The sequence below is a fragment of the Motacilla alba genome, chromosome 4 (assembly GCF_015832195.1).
Source record: "Motacilla alba alba isolate MOTALB_02 chromosome 4, Motacilla_alba_V1.0_pri, whole genome shotgun sequence".
In the NCBI taxonomy this organism is placed as follows: Eukaryota; Metazoa; Chordata; class Aves; order Passeriformes; family Motacillidae; genus Motacilla; species Motacilla alba.
In genome coordinates, this window is record NC_052019.1 from 45,029,605 (window position 1) to 45,041,803 (window position 12,199).

The 12,199-nt window shown below is 44.5% G+C and overlaps 1 protein-coding gene across 13 annotated transcripts in view; it reads right to left on the reverse strand.

Annotated features, from left to right (window-relative positions):
- The window catches only part of FAM241A (family with sequence similarity 241 member A), a 449,214-nt gene that overhangs the window by 7,970 nt on the left and 429,045 nt on the right, over positions 1 to 12,199 (reverse strand). Inside the window, exon 1 of one of the 13 annotated variants that reach the window (XM_038135581.1) lies at positions 8,351 to 8,597. The exons of the other annotated variants lie outside the window; for them this stretch is intronic. Within the exon in view, the coding sequence (XP_037991509.1) occupies positions 8,351 to 8,452 (102 nt within the window). The 5' untranslated portion in view covers positions 8,453 to 8,597. Of the gene's footprint in view, positions 1 to 8,350; positions 8,598 to 12,199 lie in introns of those variants that run through there. 13 annotated transcript variants of the gene reach the window in all.

The window sequence follows — 12,199 nt, forward strand, 5'->3', positions numbered from 1 at the left end:
GAACTAAATTTCCCCCTTTGTTAAGTTCAAATAGCCTAGGGGCTTTGATGCTTCAAGGAGAACCATGACAAGCCCTCACAGATGCAATGCAGGATGCCATAAAATCCCCTTTTTTCAGAATGAAACCCTACAAGGAGGTCACAGAGGAGCTACTAAGTGCCAGGTTCAGTCTGCTTCCAGAACAGCTGATGCTCCTACATCCCCGAAGCATCTTCTGGAAGCACGTAATTGAATCTTTTCCTTGACTAGCTTTAAAACAGCAAAGAAGGTAAAGTCCTACTCATCCTACTGAACCCAACTAACATCCAGTTGTGGCTTTCCCAGTTATGTTTGTAATCAACGCAACACAAGATTCCCTGTGTTCTGACCACTAACTACCCCTGCTTATGGCAAACTTCCACACATTCACTCAAACTCACTGCTTCCTAAACTCAGGAAAACACATGGCATGTCACGAGCAGAGGCTGCTCCACACCACACCAGCCTGTTGGGACAACCTTTTTCTTGCTTACCCCCTTCCTATCAAAGGGTGCTTTGACCAGGCAGCGAAACATGAGATCCCATCAGAACACCCTGCCCCCGGAAAGAAGCCATCTTTGCAGTGAGTCATACGCTATTCCCTGGAAGAGAAGGATAAAGTTAGCACTGAACTCTTCTCAATGGCCTACGACTGATCCCTGCTTGCATCTCCTCTGTGTAATGTAGCCAGTTTATGGTCATTTCCCCTCAAATTGCTGAGAGCACACAGTTCCTGCACCTGAGCATTTGCAGATCACACCAAGAAAGTCTGACAAGCCCTTGGAGGATGCAGAACAAATGGATACAAGAGGGACACAAAACTACCCTACACACTTGGAAAGTTATTTTCCCGTGGCTAATCAAAAATAGCATGGGAGCACAGATTTAACATTTACTTTTTCTGCTGGGAGGACTGAACAGCTCTACAGTAACCACAAGTTTCAGTTCTGTAACCTCACCCCTGATGTGGCTGTGTGAAAAACAGGTATCGTTATGGTTTTCCAGGCATTTCATCTGCTGAAGCAGCAGCTTGATCCACAGTTTTCCACACTTAGCCTAAGAATCTTGAGATGGTGTGTTTAGATTTGTGTGTATGTGTGTGAAAATACCTGCCAAGTAACTGACTTGAGTGAAATAACTGGATAAAGTTCAAGAGCCTTTGTTTTGTGGGAGGAGTAAATCGAGGAACACAAGGAACCTACTCCTCATGAAGATTCAGGATGTTAAAAAAAAATCCATTCAACTACTCTAAAGGTACAAGATCCATTAAATCAAACCAAGTAGCATTCTTCTATTTGGTTATGCCTAATGAATAGAAGAAACCTCAACAGTCTTCTCTTGCTCAAACAATTTGAAAAATGCCCACCACAGACTTAACAACAGCACCAGACTGAGTGCAAGTCTATAATTGCCTCTTTTCTTGCATCTACTGCCTGAAAGGGCATTAGACAAACATTGAACTTGAACAATGAAGGAAAAAAGGCCAGTGAATTGGGAAAATAACAGCTCTCCATGTAAAAGCTTATGATTTTACAGTCAAAAAAGTGCTGCTAGGCAAAGAAGGCAATGAAAGAGGACACAAAAGGTATACACAATGTTCACCTCCAACACAGAAAAGCAGCAGTGTCACTAAATTGTCTGACATGCTTCAGATCACAGTTCATCATACGTACAGTTATTAAAAAAGAATGGCATATTTAAGAGAATTAGTTCCACATTATTTAGAAAAAAATCACTTTTGAGTTCCATAGCAAGCATGCGATTCATGACATCTAAACGAGACACCAAAAAACCCCTGTAATAAAGAAATGCAGGGATGACTTCTGAATGAAGTATTAAAAAAACCCCAACCCTCTAATACACAAATGCAGGGATATCACATTTACACACCCATCTGAACATTTCTCTTTTTTTCCAAAGTAAGAAGTTTTCTCTGCAGTATTTAACTGCTCACTATCTATTTTACTCCAGTCATGGTTATTTTTACTCCAGGGAACAGGTGGTGTGTCTGCTATCTGAAGCCCACAGACACCTAAATGTCAAAAAAGGCAGTGAGATATGACTTTAAGAACAAGCTGACTTTCAAAAACACAGGAGTATTTTTCACTAAGTCGGGATGTTAATGTTCAGAAGAGAGTGCCTCAGAGTTATCTTTTACAGAAGATGAAAACTGAAACTGAAAATACTTCAGGACCACTCATAAAGAAAAAAAAAAAAAAAAAGAAGAAAGTGAGCAGATGACAGAGACCAGGATGGAAGAAACCACAAGTTCTTTCCCCTCCAGAATGAGAGACCAACTTCTGCTGGGCGCAGATAGGGACACACCAGCCAACACACAGCTACAAATATTTAATAGTTGGGTAGCCAGCCATGGACGTCCTGAGGGAAGGAATGATCCAATCCCACTGGTACTCAGCCATATGACCACCCAGTGTATTGCCATGGAGAGGCTCTGGAGATTTGCAGCCAACAGCAGGTTCCCAGCTGGTGACCTCCTCTCTCTGCAAAGCACAGCCTCACCCCATTGCAGGGCACCAGCACAAGCCCTGCTGATGCACTCGCTGGCTGGGTGGGTGCTGCCTTTGTGCCTCCTACTCCTCCACATATGCAAAAACAGTTTCGTTACTAGTAACACCTGGCACCTGATCAGGATCTCACCCTGCTTTCTTGTACTTGAAAGATATCTTATGCTTAATTAACAGAAAGTGAAATTTGCCCAAGAAGGGCAAATGATTTTTTGGCAATGTTTCTGATTTTCTTCTTCTTTACTACAGGAAGAGACTGGTCTCCCTTTGCATCCTTCGCTAGCGTAAAATTAACAATCAGTATTTAACCTCGCAAATGTAAGCAGTAAAAAGATCTAGATATTGAGCCAACAGACTACAAAGATAAGAAAATTAATTTCAACTGTCTGGAGAAAAGAAAAAAAAACCCAAACAACTAACCAGGTTCATTTCTCCAGGCTAATTTTAATCTGATATTTAACTATGAAAAGATCAATAGATTTGGAAATGAGAAAAAAAATAATACCTCAATTCCAGATGAAAAACAAGACAGAAAAAAACTAAGTTTAACTTCTTCCTCTGGGAAAAAGAAGCAAATGCAAAAAAACTAGAAAAATTCTTAATACCAAAAGCACTTTATAGCAGCTACCCATAAAAGTGACATACTTAGGGGAAGTTTAAACAGAAGATTGCAAACCAAAGCTTGGGTTAACATCCATTTTACAGCAAGAATCTAGAAATCATTTATAAATTGAGACAAGACGTTTCTATAGAAACAGGCAACAACATAAGAAAAGCAACAGCGCCGGATTCCCTTCAGTCAGCTTTTACAGCAACTCAAGTTTAGAATCAGCAGTTGCTGGAACAAACTCTGAAATACCAGGAGAAGTTTTGTGTTAAAGAGATGAAAAGGCTTTTCCAGATACTTTAACTTGTGTATGGCTGGAACAGAGATAGCTTCAATAAGAATAGAGGCTTCCCTTGATAAACACAAAAAATGTCCCATAATTTCACGAGTAAATTCCCCACTAATACAGCACCAGACGAGGAAGTGTGAAAGACAGGAACCTGGCACAGGAGGGTCCATGGGAGAGGAAACCCGCCTGCCCCCCTGTCAAGATCTACTGCCTTTCTCCCCCACTTCAGGATGCTGTTTACACTCCCTGCTCCTGCTACTGTCCCTGTAACTTGATCCCATCTGTACTGCAATTTTACATAGAGGCTTGATCAAATGCAGTGTCTAATGCATCTTCTCATTACACCTGCAACATTTAATTTCCGTTGGATTTCATTTATCAGGGTCCCCCACTAAAACTGGTCAGCTTGACTCAGCAAAATGTTTGCAACCCCTGTACATTCAGTGTGGTACCGAATGCACGGGCTTGCTGAAAAGCAACAGCTGTTAATTTTGCCTTTTAAAGAGAGGCTATATCTATTCACTTCTATCTCCAGAATACTTTTTTCTTTAAGAAAATGGGATCTTCCCATCATTCAAACAAAGCATATTATCCTATCTATTGTAGGTGCTACACATTTTAGGTATGTTTGAAGGGTTAGGGTTTTTTTCTTCAAATGCTTTTAAGCCCCAGAAAACTTAATAATGCTTTTAAGAAAGTTATTATCATCTATTATTTTATAGTTAGAAACCTCTGCAACAGAGTTAATTTATCTGTAGAGCCAGAACAAATTTGGGATTAAGTCCTCCTTGTCAAGCATGATTGCTTTTGGAAACAAATTCCAACAACTGTGAGCAGGAGAAACCTACAATTTTCAGATTATCTCAGTGTGGAATAAATTAGAAATAGGTTTCCAGCCTTAGGCGTGGCAAGCTCCACATATACAAGTGTACTTTAAATAATTCTTGGTCATTACTGACTTTATGACTGAAATTATGCCATTCTAAGCAACACAGCACACAACCACCCAACAGTGGAAGATGGAAGATTTTACACAAGGCATACCACACGTCTGTTGATATTATTCTCTAGTTCTGTTTCTGCTCATCCTCCCCATTCTGGAGAAATATTAGTGATACTGTAAAGATATTCAAAAAGTTCAGGGCTTGAACTTAGTTGAGACACTCATATCTCCTCAACAAAATTCTCAATTCTCAAAGCCCTTTTGTAACAGCACTGCTAAATCTGAAGCCATCTATTAGAAGACAAAATACTCCACTTACAGCCATAAAACATTGTTCAAAATAATAATAAAACATATCAAAGGCTTATAAACTCAGGTTAGTGAAAAGGTGATAGTCTATGCTAATAAATTTACTTGCAAATACACGTATTATGTATTAACTCTGCACTTAAAACATTTTCTAGAAGCCTTAGTTTTACACTTGAACAGCACTGTGGATTCTGCGTATCCCAAACCAGCGTGGAGATCCTGGCCTCACTGGAGCAACTGAGAATTTTTTTATTGCCTTCAACTTTGATTACAAGGAACTAAACCCCATTCTTGCCCAGACATGGAACTGCCCACAGCTCTCAGTACAGAAGGCAACCACAGGAGCTCCACTGTGACACAGAGTGTGGCTTCAAAGTCCCTCTAGACAGACAGGGGGCTGCGCATCCCGCTAACAGCACCTCATGCCCTGCTGTAGGGCATGCGCAGGATGCAGGCGATGCAAACGCAGGACTTCTGCAGCAACTTTCATTTATACATTCTCACGATTTCTATTCTTATTTAATAGTTTAATTCATAGGTGTTGATGAGATTAGAATGCAGTAATGTGACAGTGGCTAACCTATTTTAGGAAGTGGCTTAGAGAAGGAGGTTTGAGGTCCTTATCTCTAGTGATGTTGAAAATACAGGACAATCTGTGTGTCTGACTAATAACTATCAACAGTTAGGAAAAAAATGTGATCTTGAGGGGCAAAGCAGCAACCTACTCCCATTGCTTCAGGAGCAGCTAAATCTTTGGGTGCTTTCACTTACTACTTCTGAACCCTAGCACTACAATACAGGAGAGGTGGAAGAAACTACCAAGGTCCTGCAGTGCTTTGAAGACTAAAATAGGTGTAATTACCTTTGCATGCAAACCTACAAAGCATACGAATCAAATTATCATCCGGTTCAGCTTTCAAATCCAATCACAGAAGTAGGTAATTTTACAGTCTATTGCAATAATGAATTTCAAAGGCTATGTATAACATTTAGTTACATATCCATCCATTCGGAATGCAAGGATATGTAACCGTCCATACAAAAATGTACCTGTCAGTAATTTCATTAAGCATGTCTGCGCTGACACAATAACAAGCTTCAATAAAAAATTAAAGCCAGAGGGTTTGGCATTAATTGATTTATTTCCTACAGGGTGCTCTCTCTTAAAAAAAAAAAAATTAAAGGGTGTACTCATTATTACTTAGGTCCTGCTTGTCAGGAAGGTATTCTTTCAGTTTTCTGTTACAAGGTATGATCTTACACAAATTGTGTTTATTTTGCAGGAAATGGGAAAAAACAAATCACACCCAGGTTTGAAGCCCCAGATCCTCACCTAAAAGTCCCTCTCAAAAAAGGCCAAAGGATTTTCTCTCATGCAGGCTTTACTTCACACCTGATGAGAGAAATAAGAATTTATACCAACAGCAAAGCAGATTTTGACTCCTTTCTTTTGTACCACACATATGACTAAAGCGGCGCACACGTTCATAGTTCAGGAGAGAACACGGAACAGGAAAACACAGGCTGAGGACCAGAGTCTGTGTTAGCAGTGCAAATACCCTCAGCAAACACAGCGACAGCGCTGGGCCTCCACCAGAGACTCCAACAAGGACCTAGCCTGGAAACAGGATCCCTGCTGCTGGAACGGAAGAGGTCAGCAACAATTCCTCCATGAGAGCAAAAAAAGGGCTGGGGAAATGGATTATTTTGAGACAAATCTGAACACACTCAAGAATGCAAAAAAGGTACAGAGTGTGACAAGGCTGGGTGACACGGGAACCCCTCCAAATCAAGCTACAAGTTTATTTTTCTCTTGAACAAGAGAATCTGGGACTTTTTGTCAAAGTTTGCAGCAAGTGTAGATACCACTAACTCCTTGTGTCCTTATGTCCTCCCTACACACAAAAATAAAATAATACTGCTTATTTATCCAATTATTATTTCTACTGTTACATTATCCAATATTTTAATTCTCTGTGTATGAAATATAGGCAAGTGATAATTCTCATATCCAAATCTACTTTATTATTTTCCCAGCTGACTACACCTCAGTATGCAGAAAACTTAGTCTGTGCTGTGACAGCGAAACATATCCAACAAACAGGAAGGATTTTCTCCTTCTTCCTTGCGGCATATTTAAAATCTCTACTATCCTATTGTTACACCCCAATTTGTAAGAAAGGGCCAGGATCACTACCTGTACTTGAGAAAAGTGGAAAGAGAATTTGTCAGCCAAGTGTGGCTGTGGCCACCCAGCAGTACATTCACCGGTTTCATCTGAAAATGTGTTTAGGCACCACTGAAGGCAGCTCTTCAGCCTGCACTATCCCCTGAAACCACAACACACCCGTCGCTAAGAAGCAGCTGTAAACTGCAGGGAAAAGCTCCTTGGCGAGGAATTACAACTAGTTTGACCACAGTAATGGATAAGATGATCTGATGCAACTTTTTAACCCCTCTTTCCAGGAAGGAGAGTAACCAGAACCAGCAAGCATTCCTTACTTGCCTCATGTGACATCCTGCAGGAGGGCTTATGGACAGAGCAAGGACTCTGAGCCTCCCTTGGTGCATCTGTCCTTACCCTAAATTCGGGCATGTGCTCTGCTCTGCCCTATTTTTCTAGAGAAAGGGGCAAGAAGATGCTCTGACTTACGTAAACGTGGCGTAAATGTGGCTAAGTGAATTCTCAAGTACCAGAATCTTTCAGAGTGGCCCGCCTCTAGATGTCATGTCAGGCAAGTACTACCAGACACTTTCCAATATGAAACTATCTCAGCTGTGACATGGCTCGTTTATGGTTAAGTGAAGAGCATCTTATAAGAATTTTCAACAAAAATTATTAACGCTATCCAAACCATCCGGAAATTACTTATGGATGCGCTCCCGCAGCTCTGTTTGCCTCTGTGCAATCATGACTGCTAGTACATTTCAGGGCAGATCATTGCATTCTACTATTGTGCATGAAAAAGGCTGTATTCTTTTTCCTTTAAATGAAACATCAATAAAGGTGCATTAAGAGTACTGCCTTTGTCTAAACACCGGGACGACGCTGTCTGCAAAACAAAAGAGTGCCTGGAAAGGCAGTTTACAGCTAACAATAGGAAAACGGCTCCTAAGCAAAAAGCCCACTTCTATGCCATAAAAATATAAATGCTGAAGCAGACAAAAAAAAAATAAAAAAGAGTTGGTGTTTTCCTCCAATTACAGTACATTAAGTCTCCTAAGTAATGCAGAGCCTAAAAGCTTAAAATACTCAAGTGAATGAACACAAGAGCTGAACTACTGGGGGGAATTCCGGGGATGGCGAGAGCACCCCGGTTATTTCCAGCGAGATACATGTGGATGCCGTGCCGGGACTACCCTTGTACATCTGCTCCCATTTTCCTCCAGGCGGACTAAGCGTCCCGGAGGGAAGAACGAGGGTCAGGCGGGCCCACCGGCGGGATACCCCAGCACCACGCGTGGGCAGCCCCACGCAGGTTGCATAAGCCCCGCCGCAATGGAGCGTTACCCGGGAGCGGCTCGCACGGGTGGGCTGTACCGGGAACGCCACGGGAGAGGAATCAGAAGCGTCGCCGCTCTTCTGTAGTCGCCCGGCGGCGGGGGCAGCCCCGGAGCCGCGGCCCGCCCTCCCAGACCCCTCACGGGCGGGCACCCACCTGCTCCTCCGGGCGCCGCCGGTGCCGGGCGGCCGCCGCCCCCGCTTCCCGCTCGCATTCCCCGAGCGGCGCTGGCGGCGGGAGCTGCGCCGCCGAGCCCATGGCTGCTCCGCGCCGAGCGGGACCCAGCGCTGCCCGCGCTCCCGCCTGCCGGGGCGGGACGGGGCCGTCACGGGGTGCGGGGGAGCGGCGGCTCCACGGAGGGAGGAACGGAGCGAGGGCGGCGCCGCGGGAGCGGGGGGCGGCCCCTGGCAGCGCCCCGCGGCGGGGATGGGGGGCCCGGGGCGGGGAACCTCCCGCTGCCGGCGCCCGCCTCGGGCTGGGCGGGCGCTTGCTGCTCGTTGGAGCGAAAAACAAACCACCCCAGGCACCCGATTCCTAAAGCTTTTGTTTAAAGCAGGAAGTGCCAGGTGTTAATAAAGCGTTAATTTTAGCACCACTCCTCGTTGGTGTGGCCCTGGGAAGGAACGGCTGCCTCTTGGCAGTGTGAGATGTGGCATTCGCTGTTCCTCCCTCGGAAAAGAGGAAACACTGGCCTCGCTCTTCCGAAGCTGCTTGGATCGTGTCTTCTGTTCTTTAAAAGGAACTAATACACACCAGGAGGAAGGAAACGCAACAGCAGACCCCGAAAATAAGACTTAGTGTATGGACAATGCCAGGGAAGGTTTAGATTTGATTTCAGAAAAAAATTCTTCACTGAAAGGATGGTTAAGCATTGGAACAGGCTGCCCGGGTGAAATCACCATCCCTGGAGGTATCAAAAGATGTGCAGATTGGCACTTGGGAACATGGTTCAGTGGTGAACTAGGCAGTGCTGGGTTAACAGACTTAAAGTGGTCTTAAAGTTCTTTTCCAAGGGATTCTCTGATTCTGTGCTAATGAAGCGCCTCTGCACAGGGTGTGCCTGGCTCCTGCTCTGAGCACCACCCTCCCCCTGTAGAGACCCTCACTCCTGCCAGCCCTGCATGCCTTGTCCATGCTGTCCACCCCAGTACAGCAAGAACAGAGTCTGAAAGCGAAGCTGGATTTCAACGTGTGGCATTCTCCAGCTGTGGTGTGACCACTGTTGTCATCCTTATGCATCTTTTCTCCTCATCCAGTTCATGCATTATTGGTGGCAGGTCTGCTTGGCTCTGTTTTCTTTCCATAAGCAATTAGTGGAGGTGCTAACAGGTTGTGTAACAGCAGGATTCAGTAGAAATCAGACATCTGGATTAATATTATATGGCTTTCTGGTGGCTGGGTGTGGAGACCACTGTCATTTGGAGCAAATTCTGCCTGCTGTTTGCTTTTCCTGTCATTACTGTTGGGCAACGAACAGCAGTAGCTGTTTGTAGCACACCTAAAACCATGACAAAGAACTACTCGGTGTGCTGTGGCATAGTCACATCTTCAGGCTACAAGCAAGTGTTCTTCATAAGTGGGAGGCAATACACAAGCCACTGCACTTGCCAGGCCCCTCAGTTTGGCTGCAGGGGCTGAGGGCCAGCACGGGGACAGCTGGCACTGAGCACTGGGGGAAGGGGCCAGTGCTCTGCCCACCCTGCTCGGCTGTGGCTCCTCATCCTGATGGAACAACTGGCTCAATCTGCTCCCCAGGGTGCAGGGTGGCCAAAAGCAGTTTGCTCTGAAGGCCTGAACTGCTTGACCAGAGTTCTCATCCATGACCCATTTGCTTCTTAGTATTTTTATCTTAGGAACAGGGAGAGGCTTGAAGAAATAGCACACTGTTTAGACAGTGACCATAAACTATTGCAGTCCTGCTGGCATGCAAGATTACTGGACACAGGAAAAAATCCTCTGGACTTCACCACCAGGCACTGTGGTGGTACATCTTTGTGCACAATATGACTGCTCAGCAGTAGTGTAGTAAAACATCCCCGAGGTTCTCTGCTCTGTGGGTGATTTGTGAAGAAATGAAGTGTCACACATAGTACCAACATTCTGTAAAAACCCTCTGGAAAAAAAAAAAGTCTTAAGCATAGATTAGCTGTCTGTTTCAGTGAGCTTTTCAGTATACTTACATACATAAACCTTTGCTGGGTTATGGATCACAAAAATGTGCATTAGAAATTTTTTAGAAAAAAATTATGCTGAGGCCACCACTGTTCTTCACAGCCCAGCCTCTGACCCCCCTGCCTCCTGGGGACCAGTGACCATCCTGCCAGGAGTATTAAAACGTGTTGGCTGGCTTGGTGCTGCTTTTTCTTCCTCACATATCTGTACTCTAACTGGTTTGCTGTTATCTCCCTGTAGACAAAGATTCTTCCATTAATTCTGCAGTGAAGGAAAATTTGTCATATTTCTTAAAAAGCCACACTCCTTCATACTGCAGCTGGCAGCCTTTGACTGCTGCTTCACATTGAGCAACTCAGTGCAGTGGAACTGCCTCGGGCTCTCTGGCACTCTCCACATGTGAAAGAACCTCTGGGATAACAGATCCAGTGCTCAGGGAAAGAGCAGGGACTCAGAAGCCCTTACTGAGATCTCTTAGGGTGCATTCACCATCGCAACCAGTGCAACTTCACTAATCTTAAAGAAACCCAATCCCCTTCATAGCAAATGCTCTTATGGTAACCTTTAGCTCTTCTCAAGGTGAACTTTCTGAGGCTTCATGTGCTCTGTGCACCAGTGATCTATGAGTGTAGCTGAGCTGCTGCAAACTGCTCTGATTGTTTCTCCTTTGTCTTACTGAAATTTGGATATTTTCCTGACATTTGGAAGTGTCTGGTAGCTTCATAAGGATCTAATCACAAGGTGAAGGACCTGTCACCAAAAGAGATCCCCACAACTTAGCAACTTTCCTTTCAAGATCACTGTCAGAGGGAAGTTCCCCATTCCTCAAAGCCCTCTGGACATGGCTGACCTTCTTCTGATGGTGCCTTCTCCCAATAGTGATGCTTTCAGAAAATGCAAGGATAAATCTCAGTGCAATTTAAGTGATAGGCAAAAAAGCAACATGCCAAAAAAAAAAAAAAAAAAAAAAAAAAAAGCAAGCAGAGATGGAAGCTAAAGGGCAGATTCTGCAAAATAATAGAAATAATTGTTTTGCATGGGGCAACTTCTCATTGATTTGTAAATATGTTTACAGAAAAAATATCTCCCAAGGAATAAAGAGAGCTCACCTTGCACAACTCTGTTATTTGGGGGTCACTGAGGAGAGTCAGAAGCTCATGCTAAAAATCTTTAACTAAGGGGTTTTGTGAAAAACAGGTGCTTGCGGCTGGAGGAAGACTGAATGCTGCAGCTTTGCTGAGAGGCAGGACAGGCTGAGCCCTCTGGCCTTGCTGAAACACCACTCTAGGCTGCAAAACACAGACACAGCTGGAATGAGTGGGACTAATCTCCCTCTATTTGGCTCTGACCAAAGCCAATGTAGGTGGTAGGGAGAGGGTAACAGATGCTGCAGTGGTACTTCTTGAGAGTATTGTGGCTTCCAGTAGTCTGAGGTTCAGAGACTTCCTGATCCCAGGTGAAGTTGGGTAATGAGAGCAGTATTTTAAAGGCAGCAGAGGAAGGCGTGCTGCCACAGGGATCACATGCAGCTGAGTCACACAGAGTGCTTCTATTGGTCTTGTTGCCCAGGGAAATGTATCCCATTCACCCTGCACTTTTATTTTCATGCCCATGGCATTCAGTCATGTCTTCTTAGGCTGCTGTCGTGGCCAAGGCAGTGAGGCCCCTCTCTAGGGACATCATCTGCTCCTGTCCTCAGGACTTGCCCATCCCAGCTACCTGCCTAAGGGCATGGAGGCAAAGCTGAAGCCTGCCAGAGTGCAGGCTGTGGTTTGAGGATACAACAGAACCAGATTTTGGCCATTTAATCCAGATCGAAAAGGACATCACCAT